We start from the raw sequence: 25,663 nt of genomic DNA on the forward strand, positions 1-25,663 counted from the left end.
CATTTATTTAGCTCCTATCCTATTTATGCATATTTTTTCCAGTTGTTTACTTACTTAATGCTGCAACAAACACCTTTTCACATTTTTTTTGCACAGGTATAAACATGTGACAGGTGAATTTATACATATAAAATTGTTGGGTCAGAGGGTATGAATATTTAAAATTTTGGGGAAAAAAGTCAACAGATACTGGGAAATGGCCCTCTAGAAATGTCTACAATCTCCCCACTAACATAGGAGAGTGCCTGTTTCTCCACAACTTTGCCCACTCAGGGTGTTACCACATTTTTTTTTTTACCTTGGTTAATTAGAGAGAGAAAACAGTTTTCATTTGCATTTTTTAAATTTGTGAGTACAAATCTGAGAATACTTCTAAAAAATTATAGATCCCCGATGAAACTGAAAATTTTCTAAATGCTATCTGATGTAGGCTCCCTTTTGGTAAAGGGATCCCAGAGAATTTACTGTTAGAGGAGTAAACTTATGTTGATAGAGTTCTTATATAAAGTGTGGCAATCAACTCTTTTAACAAGAGACAGTTTCATAGATCGGTTTCATTTTGCACAAAAGGGGAAGAAACACCATTCTGTGGCTCGATGTGGGTTTGCCGGTTATTACCTCCCCCCTTCCTGGGACTTCCCACTGTTCTTGAGCACAAATCAGACTCGAGCAAACACAACTCTTTCCATGGGATCAGTTATAAGAAGAATGGCCAGGCCATGAGCAGCTTAGTTTCTTGGTCTTACCAGCGGAAGGCTTGCCAACATTTCTGAAAAAAGCCCTGGCTGGCTCATTCCTCTCTATATGGTGGACTGCTGTTTCTACCGGACCAAAGGAGCAGATTGGTTAGTGAAGGTAAGTCAAAGGAGGCAACGGGCCCTCTCAGTGCTACCCCTTCGGTCATCTCTCTTCTCACCTTTTTAGTCTGTTCTCATCAGAAGCCAGATGCAATCATAACATCTCAGATGCTTTTCTAGCGGACCAAATCAGGGGTGAGCGGGAGTTGAAGCGAGCATTCCAGAGAGCCGGACGAGAAAGGGCAATTAAGTCAAACACTCCTTTCTCTGAGCTCCCCGTGCTCACCTTTTGGGCATTTCTGGGGGATTTTTTTTGACCTAACAATTTGGACGGGTGGGATCCAGGACTAGTTGTGTAATTGATGCAGCCCTCGTGCATTAACTGCTGCACAGATTTTAGCTTCCATGTTTTGGAAAAGAAGGGCTTAAAAACCTGACCACAATTTGGCAGGGACAGCACAATTCTAGAACTGAGTTACAGTGATCGAGTTTTTGAGATGAGTACCATTACAGTAAGTTCCAACCGGCTTTGACTCTCCATTATTCATTCCAAGAGCTTGAGATAAGTGTTTTCCTGTGTGGCAGGGCTGACTCAAAGCGAATGTGATCTTCCGCGCTGTTGCTTTTCAAATTGCCCCATCTGGCTGACCATGGGCAAGTCTACCTGTTGGTAGGAGAGACTGCATCCAGGTGGGCTTTTGTCTGAATTCTCTGTAGATCTGCTCAAACATCCCTTTTTTCTGTGCTTCAATGTAGACCTGACTTGGCCAGAATATTCAGACTGATATTTTTGCAACGTTTCTTCTGGAGGGCAGTGTAGTAACAGTGTGTTTTGGAGCTTGAGAAGCTTCTCGGCAGAGTGGAGAGTATTTTAATTCACATGAGAATGGTCATTTAGGGGATGCACAAAGGTAGTGCACTAATCCTGTTAGCTCACAGCACAGCTGTGTTTGAGTAGCTATTTCAAGTTACTGAAACATTCCTCATCACATACCTAATGATTACTTCAGATGTATAAGGTATTGTCCCTCTAAGCTCTTCACAAACATGACAGAATATAAATTTGCCTTCATTAACTCAACAGAGTTATCTTCCTCCCAGTTTTTGTTTTGCAAAGTTTCAAACCTATATTAAAATGGAAAGAATAGTACAATGAACACCCACATTTCCATCATGGAGGTTAATCAGCTGTAGCCTGCTGCCATATTGACTTTCTCACTATCTTGCTCTCCTCACATACGCGCGCGCACACACACACACAAATATAGACACAGTTTCTTTGGTGACTTTAGGACACATGTCACCCCCAGATTCTTGAGCATTTATCTCCTAAGAAAAAGGGTAGTCTTTTACATAATTACAGTGCTAAGGAAATTTAACATCAATATGTTACTATTATCTAATATATGATCCATATTTAAATTTCTCCAATTATCCACATGTTCTTCACGATTTGATTTTCTTAGTTTAGAACGTAATCGAGTATATTGCACCGCATTTTGTTGATAGGACTACGATTAAATAAATGTTAATGGCAATGGAGGTACTTAGCAATACAATGAACAATGATTATCATTTATAACACCAAAGAAATATAACATCTGTCAATACTATTATGATCACTTTTCTTATTTTTCTATTCCTCTCATTTTATGTCAAATTCAAGAAATTGATAAGCTTTAATTTTTTCGTTTGTGAGATGTCAAGACTGAATATGAGGAAAATCCAAACTATGACAAAAATGTATTTATAAATTTTCTGCATCAAAATTTACACTTTCCATAATAAGGAAACGGACATATCCAGGTAGAGCCGTTGGAAGTTGCGGTTACCTTCGGTCTGAACTGAACAGAAAATTTACTGGCTAATGTCAATATGGAAAAGAGAGGCCTTTTGACTTATATTTTCTTAGCCATCAGATTAGACTTTCAGAAATCAAGAATCACTTCATGTTTGATAGAAGAGATAATCCCAAACTATTTCTTTTGTAATAAATTTGATATATTGATGAGTGATACTTCAGAGCACCCGCTGACAGATGCCACCAAAGATGAAATAAGAGGAATATAAAGCAGGGTATATGGTGAAGGGAACGCTCATTTCTAGCTCTAGAAAACATGCGCTTTCAAAGACAATAGTAAGGGAACTGCAGAAGCTTTTTTTTAGATGGGGCGATTCCTCCTAAAGAAACCTTGTTTTGGGTAAAGTTCTTGCATCACTCGCTAAAAAACAAAACATGAAACATAGATTTACTTCTCATGATGAAAAAAAGTGTAATATAGATTTGGTTCCATAATAACTAGATTATGAACAAAATAAAATTCAAGGTTTTCAGTGATAAACTTTTGGTAGTTTAGTCACAAGACCCCAAAATCGAGATCTTAATAGAAACAAAAACAAAAATGAAAACTGGAATTATGGGATGTAGGATTTAGATTAGAGGAAAAAAGTAGACGAAGAGATGAAATGGAGTATTTTGAGGATTGGGGGGTATTAAAAAATATCTCTGATAGGTCACCTACACATAATCTTCACAAGACAGTGCTTTATTCTCGAATTTGAGGCAAGAATAAATCTGCTCATCTGATTGGCAAATTAAAAAATAAGGTTGTGTTGAAGAGTGTCAGTGGAAACAGTTAATTTCCCGTGTTGCTGGTGAGAGAATTGGCCCAAGCTCCTTGAAAGGCAGTTTGCAAGGGGTGTGAGGTAGTAATTCGCCTTCTCCAAATCTGGCCTAAGGAAATGCTCATGGACGTACGTACTGGGATGACACACAGTAAAAAAGCAAGAAAAATCTGTGTCCGCTTTGAGAAAGGATTTGCTAACCTAAGATGTGCCTGTTAAAAAAGGCAGATCTATTTAAGCGGACATGCTGACAATAGGTGGGAAGCAAACTGCACCCCAGCCAGCCGGGCCCAGGATCTCGGAAACATCAAACAGCATTTTCCTGCCTTTGTTTCCTAGGATGCCAGGAGTTGGCTCCATCCTGCCTCCTCCACGTGGCTCTGGAGGCCTCTTTGCAACCCTGTCTCAACCCAGCCCCTCAGACATATCACCCCCAATTTCCCCACTTCCCACCAATCCCCCCACTTCTTGCTTTCCTTTTGCTATTGCTAGTTATTCCTTCATTCAAAGGACTTTCCCGACGATTCATTTCACTGATTTAAGTTTCAGCTGAATTTGCTCAAATTCCATGCAATCCTGAAAAATATCTTGGGGGTAGGGACAGAATAAGCCAGACATCTCATTTTGGGGCAAGGATGCTGAAGGGATGGCCAGGGGCTCGGAACTGTGGCTTGAGGAGATGTGAAGGGTGAAACAGGGGATGGATAGGGAAAAGCAGGGCTCTCAGGACAGAAATAAAAACGCACGAAGGCCTGGGACGGGCATGAGGTGTGGAGAACGGAGCAGGCGGGCATGGCTGGGGTCCCGAGTCTTGCGGGGAACAGGCAGAGAGAAGGTTGGGAAGACAGACAAAGACCACGGATCACGAGGGCCTCACGTGTATGCACTTGATCCCGGAGGTCACGGGGTGCTGTTGATAGTTCAACAGTGCCTCTGTAATATTAAAGTACTCTGCGGTTTTAACATTAAGGGTGCGATGATGTCAGGCCATTGCCCGTGGGCGTGGTTACAGAAAATGTTCACATGGTAAGATTAAAAGGCCAGAGAGGGTGAATTATTTGAATACCTCAAAGACATACTGGCATTGATACAAAATTGGGACATGTGTGTAGCCCTCTGGGCCACTCCTCTGGGGTGGGCACTGGCTGTCTTCTTGGAGCCTTTTTTTTTTTTCTGTACTTGCCTGTACCTTCCTTCCTTTATTCCCAAGTGCTGTTGTTAGTAAACGGACTCAGGGTGGACCCCTTTCTCCTCGAAGGACTCACTGCTTGTCATGACTGCTTGATGTTAACTGCTCTCAACATGGCAGCAGTGGGATATATTTTACCAACAGACCACACGCTTTGGGTTCATCCATTTGGACTTGAATCTCGCATCCAGCACTTAGCTGCTTTGTGTCCTTGGGAAAGTCATGGGTCCAATCTCAACCTCGGCTTTCTTGCTGGGAAAATGCAAATTACAGTAATAGCTAACATGCAGCGTTATTGAAAAATGAGGCAGAATGCATGGCAAGCACCCGACACAACTATGATTATTATTATTATGCTCTATCCCACTACTGCAACTGCTTTCTGACTTAGGTCAAGGGTAGGCAAACCGTGGCTCATGAATCAAATTGGCCCTTTGCCTGGTTTTCTAAATGAAGTTGTGTTGGAGAACAGCCACCTCCATTTGTTTACATATGGTCTACGGCTGCTTTCCTGCTGTGAGGCAGACTAGCAGGGGCAGAGACGTAAAATACTAAATATTTGGTCCCTTATAAAAAAAAATTTGCTGATCCCTACCTTAGGTTTTTCCAAATGTTCCCTGTTAGAGAGTTGTTAATCCATGCTTATTTTGTTTGGGTATAAATGAAAAGTATTTCTACGTACAGAGTATAACAAGAGTTTTTGGAGAAACGATGGAAATGCTAGCGAAGAAGGAAGAATTTGTATTGCCATTTCTTCTGAAATCCAAGTCAATGATTTAACAAGGTTCTGTACTTTAGCACAGACTTCTAAGATGTGAATTTGCACCTAAGGTTAATTTTGGTATTCCCCTGTCTGGTAATGATTAATGTAGACTAAATTTGCCTGGAACATCTCATCTGCAAATGTCCTTGGATGTCTTTTCCTTCGCACTTAGTTATGGGCAGTTCTAATTGCCTATATATATATACACCTACCTACCTATATATCTTTTCTGGGATGAGAAACAAAAATTCAAGTGATAAACTATCTTGGAACAATTAAAATAATCCATTGGCTTACATTTCAGGGTCTCAGATGAAATTTACTCTAATGCATGTCTTAATATTTGTTTGAAGTATACATTTTACATTATCTGTGAAGAGATTAAGGTCATAAGAATTTCACAAATAATCACTGAAATTTTTTAAAATGCTAACAATTAAAATCGACCCAAATAACATTATTTCTCTATTTTTAAATTTTAGGATGTCAGGATATGCAGCATTCTTTTCACTCTAATGGTACATTAAGGAGTTTTATGAATATTAAATGGGTTAATACATGTATAATTTTTGTTTATAAATTTCACCCAATATTCCTTTGCATAGCTTTAGAGCAAGCTTTCAAAAGCTGCGTTAGCATGCTCTCTGCTGCACTCTGCTGCTAATTTTCAGAAACTGCTTTCGATTCTGAGTAACGCCCGCTTAACACTCTTTATGCTTACAAACACACACAGTATTAAAGTCTGAGGGGACTCAACCGATGATTTCATCCTACAGTCTTCATTTCCAGCTCAGAAGTTGAGTCTCTAAGGAGTTAAGCGACATGTGAGTGTGGGCTCCGTTTCCTGACTGCCTGTGTTTGAATGTCTGCTGGCTTTGGACATATTACTTAATTTTGACTTCTACGTAATGAGCAGAGTAATAGTCCCTCCATCTTAGAGTCTTTGTGGGGAATCCAGTGACCTAGTACGTAAAAAGCACTTAGGATAGGATGGGGGTTGTAGCTAGCACCGATGTGAGCTATTTTATTGACTTGTCATTAACAAGACTAAAATTCTGGTCTCCTGACGACTGGTTCAAGAATTTTTTTTTTTTTTTTTTTTTTTTGCCTTAGTCCGACTATATGATGAAACTTTACCTTTGAATGTAGATTTTAAAAACATGAGTTGCCCAGTATATCTGAAGTTCTTGTTTTTACAAAGCTATTGAAACTACCGCTCTGGCTGTGGCTCATTCCTCCTTGGACTATGCAAGGCTGGCTTCCCCTAGAAATTACTACAAGCTCCTCTAGCTCTCAGTATAAATTCCTGCTGCACACACCTAGAAGATGATTTCACTGTGGACTGTAAGTAGCCTCTCTAGTGGTCTCCCTGCCCGAATCTCCAATGCACAATTAGACACCTGCCCCCAGAAAGTTAATCTTGCATGAGACTCAAGAGAACTCAACTAAACCCGTTAGCTCCTTTTCCAGCCCTTTCTCCAGATCTCCCCATTTCAGTCAGTGCTGGTACCATTTCCCCAGCAGGTCCAGACTCAGTTATTTTTGGCTCCTCTCTCTCCTTCATTTCCATGTCCATGAGTCTTGGTCTCTCCAGTTCATTCCTTCTCTTCCTCTTCTGCTACCTCGCTCCCAGGTTCCTGTCCCAATCCCCTCCGCTGGGGATGAATCCAGCCACCTCCTCACTTGGGTCCTTAACTCCAATCTCACCTTGCTGAAGTTGGTCTTGTACTTTACTGAGAGATGGCATCACGTCCTGTATCAGCTTGGTTCCCTTCCAGAGCTCTGTATGGCCTGCAGGGTACACTGGATGTCCTCAGCCTCACATGACCCAACTTACTTCCCCGAATGCTCCTCCCTCCGAGCAACCTTTTCCTTTAGCCATGAGCCTAACTCTTCCTAGAAATTAGGATATATTTTCTGCTTTTCCATCACCGGACTTACCACTTTCTGCTTTAGTGGCCTGCCTTGGGCCCCACACATCAGAACGGTAGGGTTCTCGTTCCACCAGAATCAAGTTACCATCAAAGCTCTCAGCTGATGACAAATAGTGCAAATGGCCCATTAGTCCAAGCCAAATCCTAGACCCTCTTCCATCATTTTTTTGAAGGAGTGGAGATGATCTCAGAGTGCTCATAAACATTATTCACATAAAATGAGAGAAGACTCCATTAGGGCCGATTATTTGGTGTGAAAAGCAGCAGGACACACAGTGGGAGATTTGGGATAGGGCTAAATGGCAACAAGGGCTAATAAAGAAGGATTGTGAAATTTTAGTAAAAGCCTTAGGTGACCATGACTTTGAGAAATAACACTTGTATCCCACCCAGACTGGTGTCTGTTACTGACGACAGGAGAATGACAACACAAGTCTTTTTACTTCTGTTGACTTCCTCTCTCTACAAGAATTCTTCCTTTTCCTCATGCCTGTTCAAATCCTTCCTGTTCTTTAGGGCTAAATAAAAGTTTACTTTTTACACAGTGATTTTTCGGTCTCTTCTTCACCCTTAGAATATGTTCTATCTTTGGGGCACCTTGGTGGCTCAGTTGGTTAAGCACCTGACTCTTGATTTCATTTCAGGTCATGATATCAGGGTCGTGAGAGCCCCAGGTCCAGCTCTGCACTGGGCATGGAGCCTGCTTAAGATTCTCTCTCTCTCGCTGCTCCTCTCTCTCCTCCCCTCCCTACGCTTCCCCACCCTGTTTGCACACTCTTTCTCTCTTTCTCTCTCTCTCAAGAAAAAAAAACGTGTTATATCTTTTTTTTTTTTAAAGATTTTATTTATTTATTTGAGCGAGAGAGAATGAGAGATAGAGAGCACGAGAGGGAAGAGGGTCAGACGGAGAAGCAGACTCCCCGCCGAACAGGGAGCCCGATGTGGGACTCGATCCCAGGACTCCAGGATCATGACCTGAGCCGAAGGCAGTCGCTTAACCAACTGAGCCACCCAGGTGCCCCATGTGTTATATCTTTAACCACAAACTCAGCTGTATAGGAAGGGCCAGCCTTTTTTTTTTTTTTTCCTCCCTCTTAGTTACTTTAAAAATAGTTCTGGTTTTTATTTTATTTATTTATTTGAGAGAGAGAGAATGAGAGAGAGAGAGCACGAGAGGGAAGAGGGTTAGAGGGAGAAGCAGACTCCCCGCCGATCAGGGAGCCCGATGCGGGACTCGATCCCGGGACTCCAGGATCATGACCTGAGCCGAAGGCAGTCGCTTAACCAACTGAGCCACCCAGGCGCCCGTATAGTTTTTATTTTAATTAAAAATTGAATCTAAGTTCTACATGAACATAATTTGGGTCAAATGATCTTAAGAGGTTTGTTAGGCAAAACAGCAGTCCCTGCCGCTCTTTTTCAAAAGCAACTACTTTTATCTCCTTTTTATTAATTATTTAGTATTTGCCTCCAACTTTTGTATTTTTCACTTTGGGACCTTATTTATTGCCTTGTCACCAACCAGATAATGATTTAATTTTTTTATTCCCCTCCCCAGGCTTCTACCAAGAACATACACCAAGCATATGCTAAGTCAGTGTTCCTTTGTCTACACTGGCTGGCCACCCAGTCTGGACACAGAGGCAAATGCCTAAGACAATTTTTATTGCTATTACATTACTCTACGTGATAAAGTACTATCCTTGTCTCCTGACTTTGTCACCCTGTGACTATACCTCAAATTTGATTAATTTTCACCGTTTTATATAGTGTTGTGACTATCGAAAACTATGTCCAATTGGGGAGGGTATGTGCTATGGTGAGCACTGTGAATTGCATAAGACTGATGAACCACAGACCTGTACCCCTGAAATAATACATTATGTGTTAATTAAAAAAAATAGAAAACTATGTCCAACTCGACCATGTAGTAAACCACACTTTTTCTTTTCTGCACAACTTTTTCTAAATTATGAGCTGGAGTTTAGAATTGCCTAGATCTGTGGAGCGTGATATGGTAGCCAAATGCAGCAATTTAAATGAAAGGAAACTGTCTGTCACTCTAGCTACGTTTCACGCCCTCCCAAGTCCTACGTGGCTCTCGGCTATCATATTGGACAGCACAGATATTTCACATTTCCATCACCAGAGAAATCCATATTATATGGCACTTTCATCACCTCAGAGACAACCTAAGAAACCACACTATTAAAACAAAAATAGCTTTAAAAAATTTCCTTGAACCACTCACACAGGGATTCTAGACTTCCCCAAATAGTAATGGAAAAAAAAATTAAAAGGAAGTGTCATATAATCTTGGTTTCAAAATAGCTAAAGACAAAGTGTCTCAGATTAGGGTCCCATAGATCATCACCAAATAGCTCAAAGTTTATGCCCTTGGTTCACTAGCTTTTGGTAATCCCTCTCCAACACTCCTTGAAAGGAGTACAGAGATGAATTAATCAGACGTTACTCTAGAATTATTGCGATGACAGTGAATGACAGTGATCATCTGGTAGACTTTAAATTGCAATTATAATCGCCTGTCTTGATGATTTTAAAGTTTTAGGTTATCACCTTCACTATCTTCTAAGCCTGTGCTGTCCAATAAAACACCATGTGGTGTTTTAAATTAATTTAAATAAAATTAAAATTCCATTGCATTAGCTACATTTCAAGGGCCTGCTAACCACATGTGGCTACCACTTAACATTTTGGACAGCACAGAGAGAGATCATTGCATCATTTCAGAAAGTTCTGTTGGACAGCACTGGTTGAAATTTTTCATTTGCTTCGCTTTTCCTAATTCACCCCCAAGTCCATAGTCAATTATATAAATCTTACTTCACAGTGCTCAGACTTCTGAAGTGGTCTTCAATTTCATCTTCATCTCCAGAAGCCTTCTGATCTGTTCCAACCAGCCAAGTTGCCTTTTGAGCCTCTAATACTTACTCCTTTCTATAGAGCCCATCTTCCATGGACTTCCTGAGAAAGGTGCCTGGGAGATGAGCTATTTGAGACTTGTGACTTAAAAAATATCTCTATTTTATCCTCATACTTGATTGATAATTTGGTCATTAAATTCCAGGTTGAATATAAATTTCATTCAAAAATTTTTAAACATCATTACATAATCTTCTTGCTTCTCATGTTGCTTTGGAGAAGTCTAAACGTTCTGGTTCTCATATTTTTTTCTCTCTGAAAATGTATGTTTTCTTTGTCCCAAGCGCTCTTTTTACAGTAACAAGAGGGGACGTATAAAAAAAAAAAAGTGGGCATTTACCCAGTATTCTGGAAACATGTTCTTCAGTTCTGGGAAATACTGTTTAAATTTCTCCCCTATATTCTCTGTCTTCTTTCTGAGCCTTCCATTGCTCAGATAATGAATCTCCTGGACTGGTTTTCTAATTTTATCTTTACTATTTTTCATCCTGTGTTTTTGTTCTACTTTCAAAATGGGATTTTGCCTCAACTTTACTTTTCAGTCTTTCCACTGAGCTTTAAAATTCACTAACATTTTTAATTTCTAAGGACTTGAAAATGTTTTTTTTAATAGTATCTTAGTTTTAACTGAAGTTTCATCAACTCTGTCCCCTTGAGAATATTGACAGTAGCTCATGTCCCCCCCCCCCAAACCCGAATTGGCTCTTGGAGTTTTTCATGGTTCTTATTAAAAGTCAGTTTTCTCATCTCCAAAGACATTAACCCTTGGTCTCCCACTTTCCAGCTTCTGAAATGTTACTGCACTTGTCTCTTCTGTTCTCACTTTTCTCATGAATATTAACGTTTCAAATTGATCAGGATTTCTTCAGTCACTTCAGGGCTCCTTATTCCTTGAGCGCTCCCTTCAATTCCAGCTTGCTCACACAGAGCTATAGGGTCAGTTGTGCATATGGCGGGGGGACGGGTTTGGTGGTCAACGTGTCATCATACTGGCATCCATGGAAACTTATTCACCCGGTCCCTGGGAAATAGTCTATAGATAGGTCTGCAATCTTCCCACCCCCAACCCAGGTCTTCTCCAGGTTTGGAGGCTCTGGGTGTGTGAGCTGACTTGATGAGGCTGATGAGGCAGCCTCAGGCCTGTCCACCTAAGCAATCCATGTGGCTGGCTCTCCTTCTCCCACACCAGGCTGAGCAGGAGAGCATTTCCTTCGACTTCCTGCTCCCTCGGATTTTATGTGGGGGGTAGGGCACAGACCCCTCTTCTTGGCTTCTCAAACCTAGCTGGAGTCCTAGCACTTCCATCCACGGGGACTTCTATCCAGGAGTCTCTTGTTGATGTGTAAATACTATGCCCTAGATCCTTTAGGGCTCTGGATTCTCAAGTTTAAAAGCTCAAGTTATGTTTTCTCAAAAGCCCTTTTTCTAAAACGGAATTCTGCCAAGAGTTCTAGAAGCCCATTTAGGAACTCAGAAGTAAAGAGTCTCATTTTTGCTCTGGTTTTTCGGATGGTATTCTGAGACCTTGAAGGCTGAAGCCCCTAGCTGCAGCCTAAGTGGGGGGGCGCAGGCGAGTCGTGACCTCTCCCTGTTAGACCTGTATGATAACGTCCTTTGCTCTGTCAACGATCTGCTTTTCACGAATGTAAGAGCGGTCTTTTCATATTGATGTACAGTCTGAGGGAAGAACTACACTTAGAAAGTTTTCTCAGGAAACATTTTCATTATCCTAAGTGTGTTCGGCATACAAGAATCACCTCACAGATTTTTTGAAAACCTTTAATTTTGTGTCTTTATGGTATGTAACACTGAGTAGAAAATAGTAATTACTTAATTGATAAATTTACTGCATCTAACTCCAAATGGCTCTAAAAGAGAAAATCAACACTGAAAAATTACTCTTATACAATTAAAACAATTGTACTATTTTTTTCTGTTTATATTACCTTTATACAATTAAAAATTCACTTGCGAAGTAACTGAATTTAGATGCTGAACTGTAAAAATAGGACCCTTCTATTTAGATAAAATTACTTCCTAATTTTTTTCTTTTTTTGAACACTGGGTTTTTTTTTTTTTAAGATGTTATTTGTGAGAGAGACAGAGAGAGGGAGTGAGCACAAGCAGGGGGAACGGCAGGCAGTGGGAGAGGGAGAAGCAGACTTCCCTGCTGGAGCAGGGAGCCCGACGCGGGACTCCATCCCAGGACCCCGGGATCATAACCTTAGCCAAAGGCAGATGCTTAACTGACTGAGCCACCCAGGCTCTCCTCATTTGACTATTCAATTTCCGGCTCAAGTTAATAGATGTGTTTGAAAAGCCTGGCCCTCAAAGCCAAAGAGGAACAGTTATCTTTTGTGTTGTCTGGTGCCCCAGTGCCAGGAATGCCACACTGTTCCTTTTTTAGAAAATGCAGATGCCCGTTTCCAGCCTGTTCTAGCCCCTCCAGATTCCACAGACACCCACTGAGGGGGAGGAGGGGAGGCCAGTGGTGCCAAAGCCCCAGATCAGGAAAGCTCCCTACTGGCTAGGGCAGAGGGAAAGCCATCAGCTGGGCACAGACATTTCTAGGACGTCGTACAGTGAGAAGTGGGCCGGACAGAGCCGAGAAAGCCCCCCCCCCCGCCCCCCCCGGCTGCAGAGGAGGGGAGGCTCCGTGGGCCTTCGTGGTGGGGTGGTAGTGAATTCTTTATCCTCCCTGCCATTTTTGATTATTTAATTCAAGCTCTTCACAACAATCTTTTGAGTCCCTTCAAAATGCAAACACTTGTGCCAGTCCCCAGGGATAAATGCAACGATGAGTAAGACACTGTTCTTACGTTCAGCAGAATTTGCCGTAAGTTTCTGCGGTTTTTTCCCCCCCATAACCCACTAGTTACTTACCCAATTTCCAGCTTCTCAGTCATTCCCCATTTTCTCTGGGACAGAGAGCAAACACTGCTGCCTGACATCCAAGGCCCTCCAAGACCCAATTCACGTCTTTTCCAGCCCCTTCTACTTATGTTCAACATCTTGGTACATGGTGAACAGGCCAAGCCACCATATTCTCTTTTAACTCTGTGTGGCTGAAACTCCCACTCAGTCGTCTTCTCAGTTTAGCTGAAATGTCGCCATCCCTAGGACACATCCTGTGACTTCTCTGCCTTTGCCCCAGGCTGTTAGGGGCTCTTCTGTGCTTCCTTAGTGTCCATCACTCTTCGAATCTTCAGTGATGTAATTATTGGAATTGTCTGCACCCAATTTTTCTCCCATAGTAGAACCTTCTTGCAAGACACAACTATGTTCTCTTTTTATCTCTACCATAGGCCATAGTCCTGGTACACAGCAGGCACATCATTATTAATGGCTTGGTAGATGAATGAAATCACCTTCTTTGTTGTCCTCTATTGTTTAAAAAAATTAAATGAGGGAGAGGGAGAGAGAAAAGAGCGTAGGTCAGAGGGAGGAGCAGGCTTCCTGCTGAGCAGGGAGCCCGACACGGGGCTCGATCCCAGGACCCTGGGACCATGACCTGAGCCAAAGGCAGAGGCTGAACCACCTGAGCCACCCGGGTGCATCCCTTTATTTTGGCTATCATCAACTGCTCATTTTTACAATTCCAATCTTCATTTCTCCCATTGTTACTTATCAACTCTCTTTCCAGAATGCTGTCAGAAGGGTATCTCAGTGGACTTGCCTACCAGAAGGACATCCACTGGAGCTGTTCATCTTATAATGAGCCGGTGGCTGAGGAGAAGGAAGAAGAGACAGAATCTGTTACTCATCCCTACTGCTCGGTGGATGAAACCCAAGTCCGAAGTCTGTATGTGAGCTGCAAATCCTCAGACAAATTTATTTCTTCAGTGCGTTCAAGAGAGAGCCAACACAGTAGAAATCCGAGAGCCACAATGCTGCAGATGAACCCCAATCCTGTGTTTGAAAGTCCCAACGTGGCTGCAGTCGAAATATGTAGAGACTCCAGCCGAGAGACCTACTTGGTCCCACCCTCCTGCCAAAGTATTTGCAAGAATTACAATGACTTGCATATTGCAGGGGACCAGGTGATGGCCATTAATTCAGTGACAACAGATTTCCCCCCTCAGAGCAGTTTTGAATACGGCCCTTTGCTGAAATCATCTGAGATTCCTTTGCCCATGGAGGATTCCATTTCCCCTCAACCCAGCTACTTTCCCCAAAAACCTATCCAGCGGTATTCATCCTACTGGAGAATAACCAGCATCAAAGAGAAAAGCAGCCTGCAAATGCAGAAGCCTATGTCTAACGCAGTGCTGAATGAATACCTGGAGCAGAAGGTGGCCGAGTTATATAAGCAGTACATTATGGACACCGAGTTTCACGACAGTTCTCCCACCCAGATCCTGGCATCTGAACTCATCATGACAAGTGTGGATCAAATTAGTCTCCAAGTGTCTAGAGAGAAGAATCTGGAGACCTCCAAAGCCAAGGACATAGTCATTAACTGTCTATTACAGCTGGTATCAAGTGAGATCAGCACACCTAGTCTCCGTATTTCTCAGTATAGCAACATCAATCCATAGAGAGGATGCCTCTCAACTACTCCAAGCTAGAGCAACATTTTCTTCATTGATTCCGAGAATGTGCAGGAGTTGGGTGTGAAGCGGAGTCCAAAGCTAGAGAAGTAAAGGTTGGATGGAGGTCAGGTGTAAATTCAGAGGAAATCTTAACTATTACATGCGATGAAGGCGTGTGGAAAGAGGAGCCATAAAGACTAATTTCAAAGCTTATTTGAAGCCACGAAGCAAAAATAAAACCGACCCAAAAAGAAAAGGTATGATTTAAAGGACTATAGAAGTTTAAAAAGAAGCCAAGCCAAACAAGAACATCCACCATGGGAAAACAAAAGGCCAAAGGTTTCAGGGTCAAGAGTTAATGTTTGTTAAGCAAATAAATTCCTCCAAATTGTTTCTTCTTGAGAAGAACGGACTGTAGAAGGGTGCTATGTTTGGCTAGAAAGACCGGTTTCCAACAGTTGTGAAATTCTCTATTTCTTTTCTCTATTCTTTATCAGATCATTTAAAATCTATATATTCTTTATAAGCATTCAAAGAGTAGCAAATTGCAATTGTGGTTTGTTTTTTTTTTAATGATTACTTAGCTATGGCCACTCTAACCTTCTAGTTCTGTTTACTAGTGAAGATGAAGTTTTCTAAATGAAAAATATCACACCGTGAATTTTTCTTTTTAAGATCTTGTTTTTAAGTCCTCTCTCCACCCAACTTGGGGCTTGAACTTACAACCCTGAGACCAAGAGTTGCATGCTCTACCGACTGAGCCAGCCAGGTACCCCTCACATCGTGAATATTAAAATAATTCCTTCTATTTTGCTATATATGATTTTCTTGGTGGTACTAAGCTTCTAAAGAAGTTATGAATGTTAATCCCCCCCAACATTTTTTTCCTCCACTTTCTCTTGACCCTTTTGGAGCCAGGAAGGGGTCTTCTGCATCCTCCAAACAAGGTTACAAGCTCTAGGGGCCCATCATAGCAAATTCTGTCACCTCATGCCCTAGAATGGTAGCTTCATGAGCACCCCACTGCTCTACCCCATTCTTCTCACCTAAGGGATGGCAAAACACGGCTCACTGGCCTTATCTAGCCTGCTGCCTATTTTTTTTAAAATTATGATATAATTGACATAACATTACATTAGTTTCAGGCGTATACCATGAGTCACTGTATCAACTGCAAAATGATCACCATCAATCTAGTTACACCCTTTTTGAACCCCCATGAGCTCAGAGTTTCTTCTATCATTTAAAAATGGAAAAACCGGGGCGCCTGGGTGGCTCAGTCATTAAGCAACTGCCTTTGGCTCAGGTCATGATCCCAGCGTCCTGGGATCAAGCCCCACATCGGGCTCCCTGCTCAGCAGGAAGCCTGCTTCTCCCTCTCCCACTCCCCCTGCTTGTGTTCCCTCTCTGTCTCTATCAAATAAATAAATAAAATCTTTAAAAAAATAAAAATGGAAAAACCATCAAAAAGTATTTGACAGGTGGACTTAAGATACTCAAATTCAGTGTCCATAAAATCAGGCTTTACTATAATTCAGCCACAGCCATCCATTTATGTATTGTCAATGGCTGCTTTCACACTCGAATGGCAGAGTTGGATAAATACGACAGAGAAAGTATGGCCCACAGGAGTCTGAAACACTATCTGTCCTCTTAAGGACAAAGTTTGCCAACCATGCTCCCCAGTAGGGCTTTGCCCATACAATGGTTGCTGGACTTAACTGAGCTTCCTTGGGAAGGTGACGGAGATGAAGCCTGGGGAGGTAGCTTCCTGGGGAATGAGGAAACAGAAAAGGTTTCCACAGAGGTCTCAGGCTATCTCAGAAAGCTCTGGAGCTGGGATGGCCCTTCAAAATGGATCCAAATTGAAATCAGAGGGTTGGCTGTGGTTCTCCATCTTGGCCAGAAGGGGGCGTAACTTGAGTTGAGGCAGTTCAGTTCAGGGCAACATTCTCCAAGTGGGAAGTAGTTGCTGGGGGAAGGAGCGCCTCATACGGAAGCAGTGATCGGGATGGAGCAAAACAGCATCTTTTACATTTCTCACTATTTTTATAAATTAATATTTTACAACATATAATCTTGAGTAAGGAAACCTGGTTTTGAAATGATTATTCAGATATTTTATTCAGTTTTAAATTTACGGAAATAATAGCTGCTCTTTATTAATTGCTTGGTATGTGTCTGGCACCATGTTAAGTATTTTGCACGAATTATCTTATAGAATCCTCATCACCTATGAGAGCAAATGCCTATTATCCCTTTCATCGGGGATGAGCCCGCTGGGCTCCGGGAAGTTAAGTAATTTGTGGTAGGGCTAACAGTGGGTGGTGAACTTGGATTTGAATCCAGTTCTATTGAAAATCAAAGTCCTGGTCCTTAAGTGCTACCACCTGCTCTCCTGTTGACCACCATGTTTTTTCTCATTAACGACTGGTTTTCCTCTCCAAAGGAAAAGAACTCAATTCCTTCACCATCATGCTACATCATTTTTTTCTTCATTGTTTTGCTTGATAAAATTTGCAGATCTTCATCCCAAGAACATAAGCTTTGATTTACTTATTTGTTTCTCCAGGTCTCAAACACTATTTACACATAGTAGGCACCCAATTAATGTATGCCAAATGGATACATCTGGTGGTCGAAGTGAGAAACCATCAGTATGAAAACCAACTACTTCTGACTAGAATCAAGTGCTACTGAGAGTTCCTCCTCAAGGAGAAAAATAACTGAATGAGCTTAATTTCTTCTAACATGTTAGTATAATAAAGTACATTATAATGAAATATCACAGATATTTTTCTTTTTGCTTACTGAGAAATAACTCATTACAGAAGAGACTGGTTTATCTTTTCCACTGAGCCTTATTTTGATGCTATTTTGGGTGGGGGGGGGGTTGGAACACAGTGCATTAAACACAGGTAGGGAAGACGTGTGTGCGCGCACACACACAGGGGAATAGGCCCTGTTCTCCGCCAGCTTACTAGATTGTTGGAGAGACCTAGCAAATAACTAGGTGACAAGTGACAAAGCCCCTTAATAGACAGGAACTTGGCAAAGTGGCACAAACAGAAACACAATTATCAATGATTGCAACTCAAGTGTGATATGGGCTAAAAGTAGATGGCTTAGACGGTGGTGGACAGTGGGGGAGCCCAGCGCAGATGCCAAAGGGAAGGGATGGTTTAGATGACTCTTGAAGAGCAAGATAGGATCTGGGTAGACCGATGGGAGAGGTGTTTCATGCCACAGGGAGCTCCGAGTCCACAGCTACAATGGAAGCTGCACGAATGCACCAACGGCAGGTTGCTAGTTTGCTATGGCTCATGTAATGGACGGCCACAAAATTAGCAGCTTAAAATAAAACAAACCTATTATCTTAGGGTTATGGAGGTCAGAAGTCCAAATTGATTCCTACTGGGCTAAAATCAACGTGTTGGTAAGGCTGAGTTCCTTCTGGAGGTTACAGGGGAAGAAACGGTTTGCTTACCCTTTACAGCTTCTAGAAGCTACCCACATGCCGGGGCTCCTGGCTGCACAACAAAGCGACCACAACCACCAATGGAACTTCGCCTGCCCTGCCCCGCCCGCTTCCCTTTTATAAGGACCCTTAGGACTCCATTGGGCCCACCTGGATAATTGAGGCTATCGTGCTCGCCTCAAGATTCTTCAAGTAATCACAGCTGCTAAGTTCCTTTTGCCTTGTACGGGAACATTCACAGGTTCCAGGAATCAAGATACGAATATCTGTCCGGGCAAGAGGGTGGTGGTGGACAGTATTCTGTCTACCACAGAAACGACCATTTTCCCCCCTCCTGACTGTCAGAAATTTGCCTTTCCACTCTTAATTCTTATTCAAGATGAATAAGTCCATGTTTGTTTATATGTAAAATAGATGGTTTCCTTTTCTGCCTGTCATCCCATGCTGTATATTTTGATTTGTCCATATACATTAATCCACTTTTTCTTGTGCTCATTTTAGATATCCTTTTCTGGATTCTATTTTTATCTTTCTTTTAAAATATGTTTCTTCTATTCATTATAAACGTGGTATCGGTTTGTTCCAGAAAATCTGAGTAACAGCAAAGCAGAAAGCTGTCCTCAGTCCCCAAATATTCAGGTAACGTTTTGGAATGAAATTTTTTTAAAGACTTTATTTATTTATTTGACAGAGAGAGACACAGTGAGAGAGAGAACACAAGCAGGAGTGGGAGAGGGAGAAGCAGGCTTCCCGCGGAGCAGGGAGCCCGATGCGGGGCTCGATCCCAGGACCCCAAGATCATGTCCTGAGCCGAAGGCAGACGCTTAACGACTGAGCCACACAGGCACCCCGATCACATCATCTTTGAATAAAATACTGTATCTTTGTTTGTTTCAATGACACTGTTACAGAGGTAGAAGTTCTTTTTTTTTTTTTTTAATTTTTTATTGTTATGTTAATCACCATATATTACATCATTAGTTTTTGATGCAGTGTTCCATGATTCATTGTTTGTTCATAACACCCAGTGCACCATGCAAAACGTGCCCTCCTCAATACCCATCACCAGGCTAACCCATCCCCCCACCCCCCTACCCTCTAGAACCCTCAGTTTTTCAGAGTCCATCATCTCTCATGGTTCGTCTCCCCCTCTGACATACTCCCCTTTTCTTCCTCTCCTGTTATCTTCTTCTTTTCCTTTTTTCTTAAAATATGTTGCGTTATTTGTTTCAGAAGTACAGATCTGTGATTCAACAGTCTTGCACAATTCACAGCGCTCACTGTAGCACATACCCTCCCCAATGTCTATCACCCAGCCATCCCATCCCTCCCACCCCCAACCACTCCAGTAACACTCAGTTTGTTTCCTGAGATTAAGAATTCCTCATATCAGTGAGGTCATGTGATACATGTCTTTCTCTGATTGACTTATTTCACTCAGCATAACACCCTCCAGTTCCATCCACGTCGTTGCAAATGGCAAGATCTCATTCCTTTTGATGGCTGCATAATATTCCATTGTGTATATATACCACATCTTCTTTATCCATTCATCTGTCGATGGGCATCTTGGCTCTTTCCACAGTTTGGCTATTGTGGACATTGCTGCTATAAACATTGGGGTACATGTACCCCTTCGGGTCCCTACATTTGTATCTTTGTGGTAAATACCCAGTAGTGCAATTGCTGGATCGAACGGTAGCTCTAATTTCAACTGTTTGAGGAACCTCCATACTGTTTTCCAGAGGGGTTGCACCAGCTTGCATTCCCACCAACAGTGTAGGAGGGTTCCCCTTTCTCCACATCCCCGCCAACATCTGTCGTTCCCTGACTTGTTAATTTTAGCCATTCTGACGGGTGTGAGGTGGTATCTCATTGACGTTTTGATTTGGATTTCCCTGATGCCGAGTGATGTTGAGCACTTTTTCATGTGCCTGTTGGCCATTTGGATGTCTTCTTTGGAGAAATGTCTGTTCATGTCTTCTGCCCATTTCTTGATTGGATTATTTGTTCTTTGGGTGTTGAGTTTGATAAGTTCTTTATAGATTTTGGATACTAGCCCTTTATCTGATATGTTGTTTGCAAATATTTTCTCCCATTCTGTCGGTTGTCTTTTGGTTTTGTGGACTGTTTCTTTTGCTGTGCAAAAGCTTTTTATCTTGATGAAATCCCAATAGTTCATTTTTGCCCTGGCTTCCCGTGCCTTTGGCGATGTTTCTAGGAAGAAGTTGCTGCGGCTAAGGTCGAAAAGGTTGCTACCTGTGTTCTCCTTTAGGATTTGGATGGACTCCTGTCTCACGTTTAGGTCTTTCAACAGAGGTAGAAGTTCTAAAACTAGTAGATTTGTAATGTTTGTCTGGGGGACAATTAGTTTTTCTTCCTTCCTCATATACTATTTGATAATGCCCAATATTTTGTGGACATTTTTGTCTGTTGTAGAACATTGGGGCAATAGACTCAGGAAATTGTATTAACAGTAAGGTCTCTCTCTGAGTTTTAACTGTTAACCTGAAGTTTGACATTCAAGAAATGATTTAGATTATTTGCCTTTCTATATTGTACTTGTCTATCCTGATAATCACCCGCCAGACTTTCATTTACTCACTTTAAATTCAAAGAAATCCAACTAATATTTATTCAGCATGAACTATTATACAAAGATGAGGTTGACACGGTCCCTGTTTAAAGAGCTTATTGATGTGGTACAAAATCTAGCAAGCAATGCACACTAGTGTGGTAAGACATGGGCAATGACTATTTAAGATATGTTGAATAATTTTCCTTTCAATTTATCCCAATTCAACATCTGCAGTCCTAGCCCATATCTTGTTTTATTTATTTTCTTACTTTTTGACCCTCAGCCCCTATTAGAGGGCTATGACTAGAACCTTCTTTACTAAGCACACTGAGAAGCAGGAAAGGGGTAGGGATGGGGTACCTTCAGTATGGACTTGAGTAATCAAGCCTGGCTTTGACTTTGACTTGGTCTTAATCTCAGAGTTGGCATGATGTGTGGCTAAGGCACATTTGGTACTGAAACCTCTCCCCTCCTTTGCACAACACTGATTACTGTCTTCCTGTCTTTCCTTCCTTCCTTCCTTCCTTCCTTCCTCCCTCCCTCCCTCCCTCCCTCCCTCCCTCCCTCCCTCCCTCCCTCCCTCCCTTCCTTCCTTCCTTCCTTCCTTCCTTCCTTCCTTCCTTCCGAGAGTGTGAGTGTGAACAGGGGGTGGGGAGTGACAGAGGGAGAGAGAGAATCTTAAGCAGGTTCCAAAGTCAGCATGGAGCCAGATGCGGGGCTCAATCTCACCACCCTGAGATGACCTGAGCTGAAATCAAAGAGTCAGAAACTTAACGGACTGAGCCACCCAGGTGCCCCCCTTCATTTTCTTTCTCGTTCTTTCCCGCTCCTCCCAACCTTCTGCTTCCCTCCCCTGCTCCATTCCTTTCTTTCCTTTTCTTCTTTGTGTCTTTTCTCCCTCCTCCTTCCTTTCTCTTCCTACTTTTCTTCTCCCTCTCTCTCTTTTGTTATTTATTTGGTAAAATGCAAATTTCTGAAATTTCAAATACATCCCTCTATCTGATTTGATGAAATGCTAATGAATAAGAACATTGCACATTGCACAAAAGAAGTTCAAAGAGAGAAAACTCCTTACTTCAGCACCCCCTTGTCTTTTGATTTCCCAAAAAGCAAGTCTCATAGTACTCTACCCTTAAACAAATGTTTAGATTAGTATTTTTAGGCAAATGGTATTCTACTATCTTGTCCTGGCTTTTGTCACTTAACGATACAACTTTCCATAGGAAGGAGCACTGTAAAAGGTTTAAGTCACACACACTCTGTGAGGAGGATGCTCTGAGACCCCATCCCACTCCAGCTTCCGCTGGGATAGGAAATATGGAGACCTACACACACAAATGTCAATACAGAAGAAACACTTAACACTATTACTCCTTGTAAGCTGTATCTCTTCCAGGGGGAAGAATAACCTCACCAAATAAATGAGACTCTTACTGTGTTTTAGGCATCCAGTGTTATGTGGAGCATAATTCAGTTGAAGCACATGGTCTTACACTGAAAAGGACTCTGTATAAGTCATCCATTTGTCATAAGTCTCTTGCCATACTGACACTGGTCCATCAACAAACTTCTCATCTATGGATCACAGATTGTAGATTGTCTTTTCATCTAGTTCTTATTTCTGTGTCTTGTCCACAGGATACTGTGATGGTTAATTTCATGTGTCAACTAGACTGGGCAACTGAGTGCCCAGATATTTGGTCCAACATGATTCTGGATGTGTCTGTGAGGGCGTTTGAGCATGACAGAAGCATTCGAATCAGTAGACTGAGTAAAGCAGATTGCCTCCCTTATGGGTATGGCCCTCAGCCATTCAGCTGAAGGCCTGAATAGAACAAAAAGTTGACCTTCCCCCAGGTAACAGAGAATTTCTCCTGCTTGATGGCCATTGAACAGGGACATTTGGCTTTTCCTGCCCTCAGACTCAAACTGAAACATGGCTCTTCGTGGGTCTCCAGACTGCCAGTCCCCCGAGAGCCTTGGGTCTCCTGCTTCCCAGGCTTTCAGATTCAGGCCGGAACCACACACTGGCCTTCCAGGGTCTCCAGCTGTCTGACTGCAGATCCTGGGACTTGTCAGCCACCCTAATTGCATGAGTCAATTCCTTACAATAATTTTTTTCTTTTCAAATTTTTTATTTAATTTCTAGTTAACATATAGTGCAATATCGGTTTCAGTGCTCATCACAAGGGCCCTCCTTAATACCCATCACCCATCTAGGCCATCCCCCACCCATCAACCCTCAGTTTGTTCTTCATCTTTAAGAGTCCCTTATGCTTTGTTTTCCTCTTTTTTCCTCCCCCCCATATGATCATCTGTTTTGTTTCTTAAATTCCACACATGAGTGAGATCATATGGTATTTGTCTTTGACTGACTTATTTCGCTTAGCATAACACTCTCCAGCAAGACTAAACTAGAATGTCTAGGGGTGATATAACTATTAAGAAGGATAAGGATATGATTAGTTTAGAGGTCAAGATCGTGGTTACTTTTGGAAGGAAGAGGAGGCTGGGATTAGGGTGGAACACAGGAGTGACTTCCACAGTGTCTGGCAAATTTCTCTTTCTTTGCTTGAATCAGGATTTAAATAAAGTCAATATGTTGCAATTGGCTGATACGTTTCAAGTGTCTTTCAACCTTCATCCTTGTTTATTTGTTTTCCTTACAGTTTGGAAACTAACTTGGTCACTTTACTCTTAGATTTTGCTGACGCATTCCCAGAGTATTTTTCTGTCCCCTGTGTTTCTTTTAAATTATTAGTTAGATCTAGAGGCTTAATCAGTTGCAGGATTTTTTTTTTCAAGAAGAATTCATGGGTAGTATTGTGTCCTTCCGCGAGAAGGCACATAATGGCTGGTTGCCTAACATTTTTATCTGAGATAATATCCTTCCAACTGCTAAAAAGCAAGTATTACAATCTTTAAAAAAATATTGAAAAAGTATATTTTCCAGATGATATCTTTGACTCGATTTTTCAATAAGTATTTTTACAAGAGAAACTGAGTCCAGTACATTGTCTCTACCTATGATACTTGGGAATGTTTTGCCAAATTTCAATGCTACAAAATTAAAGCCTTCTTGATTTTATGCTGATAAAGATAATAAATTTATCCAGTTAAAAACTAGAGCTCCACCAAAGGATTCTTTCCACAAGTTGAGATATTCCAAAGCCCAAAAATAGAATATCAAAATTAAATCTTGCATACTATTTGTGCTATTGTCATTCCATTTGTTTAGTTCCTCCTTTTTTTTTCCCAAAGATAAATTTCCAGTCTTCCTTTTTGCAATTTTCATCTAGGAGCTCCAATGGTTTCCAATGGAAAAACCACTGCATTTTGAATGAAATGCAACCACATTTGAGAGGGCTAATTTACATAAAAGTTCAATATTAATGAAGATACTTAGGTTGATTTACAAAGGAGTTTTTCAAAAGTGCCAGCATTTCTACAATCTGATTGATGATAGGAAGCAGAGAAAAGTCATATTACCATGTTAAAGTATTTTTAGTTTTCAATGTCAGCTTTATTACAAATATTTTATAGTTCACTTATTCTGTGTCTTTATTAAAATACTTAAAAGTATTTACAACTTTCATTTCAATTGGTAGAATATTACTCCTTATTTGGATGCATTTAGGAATTTTGTGTTCACTATGATCTATTCTGAATATCTTTTTGTTTTATTGGTTTCTTAATTTAGTGAAAAACACTGTTCTTACCATGATGCTTTGCTCTACCAAAATTAGCAACTATTTTATCCGACCAAAAGTAAAAACTTTGTCTTCAAAGTTTAACTTTTTAATTGATTTGTAATACCATTGATACTAATGTCAGATGTTTTATCTTCAACAGAATTAGCACTCCAAGCTTTACTTTAATCGCATAAATTGAATGGAAAAAAATGAACGATTCTTGGAATTAACCGATTTTCTACTTGAAGCATCCGGGGTCATTTAACTTCATAAGAAATTCCTCTTCTGTTCATGGTACAAGCATATTTATAACAATTACATTAGCTTTTTTATACATGCACAAGAAAATTTGGAACTGAAAATTAGTAAAATTAATTTAGAATGGGTATTTGATCTCATTGAAAAGTGATATGTCACGTTCCTTTGATCTTCTGCAGGTAGTCTTAAATAACTATAAAATTTTGTAGTAGATGCTGATGCCTCTTCAGCAGATTTCTATTTCCACGTAGTCAGTAATACTTTTGTGATCCCCATGGTTGATGACAAATGTTTCTTCTAAAGTTACACATTTATCATTTCTGCCTGAGTAATGAAAATCCAGTTCTTTTTATTTTTTAATTTTTTTTAAAGATTTTTATTTATTATTTATGAGAGAGAGAGAGAGAGAGCAAGAGAGCACAAGCAGGGGGAGCAGCAGAGGCAGAGGGAGAGGGAGAAGCAGGCTTCCCGCTGAGCAGGGAGCCCGATGCGGGGCTCCATCCCAGGACCCTGGGATCATGACCTGAGCTGAAGGCAGATGCTTAACCACTGAGTCACCCAGGTGCTCCGAAAATCTAGTTCTTAATTACACTTAATATTCTTCCTTTTTTATATACAAAATGGTTTAGTATAAAATAAGACATTACTATATGATAAAATAAATAAATGGTAGTAGATTCACAGTATTCAACAAATGACAAAACTACGTAGCAAGAGTGTTCAAGACTTGGGAGACTACTCTGCCTCTTTTTCCTGTACATGTTTCATATAAACCTCAATGATAATTTTCTCCGTTTCCCACTGACCTCCCTGTCAGCCTGGTGGCACCGTGTGTGTGTGTATATATGAGTTCCTCTTGGGTGCACACCTAAGA

At 41.2% G+C, this 25,663-nt stretch overlaps 1 protein-coding gene across 2 annotated transcripts; it reads left to right on the forward strand.

Annotated features, from left to right (window-relative positions):
- The first annotated feature begins 611 nt into the window (after positions 1–611).
- On the forward strand, positions 612–21,379 carry TASL (TLR adaptor interacting with endolysosomal SLC15A4). 2 transcript variants are annotated; one of them, XM_025857703.2, is made up of 4 exons: positions 612–855; positions 1,383–1,487; positions 13,895–19,174; positions 20,581–21,379. In XM_025857703.2, the coding sequence occupies exon 3, from the start codon at positions 13,896–13,898 to the stop codon at positions 14,787–14,789; it is 894 nt and encodes a 297-aa protein (XP_025713488.1). In that variant the 5' UTR covers positions 612–855; positions 1,383–1,487; position 13,895; the 3' UTR covers positions 14,790–19,174; positions 20,581–21,379. The 2 variants fall into 2 exon arrangements, with proteins under 2 accessions (XP_025713488.1, XP_025713487.1); XM_025857702.2 differs by lacking the exon at positions 1,383–1,487 and having other exon boundaries at positions 615–855.
- Positions 21,380–25,663: the final 4,284 nt, after the last annotated feature.

The sequence above is a fragment of the Callorhinus ursinus genome, unplaced genomic scaffold (assembly GCF_003265705.2).
Source record: "Callorhinus ursinus isolate GAN/ISIS: 27379988/994484 unplaced genomic scaffold, GSC_fseal_2.0 scaffold16, whole genome shotgun sequence".
Taxonomy (NCBI): domain Eukaryota; kingdom Metazoa; phylum Chordata; class Mammalia; order Carnivora; family Otariidae; genus Callorhinus; species Callorhinus ursinus.

What these genes read in the sequence shown, in the direction of transcription:
- TASL (XM_025857703.2), top strand. Translation starts at nt 13,896, where the DNA reads ATGCTGTCAGAAGGGTATCTCAGTGGACTTGCCTACCAGAAGGACATC.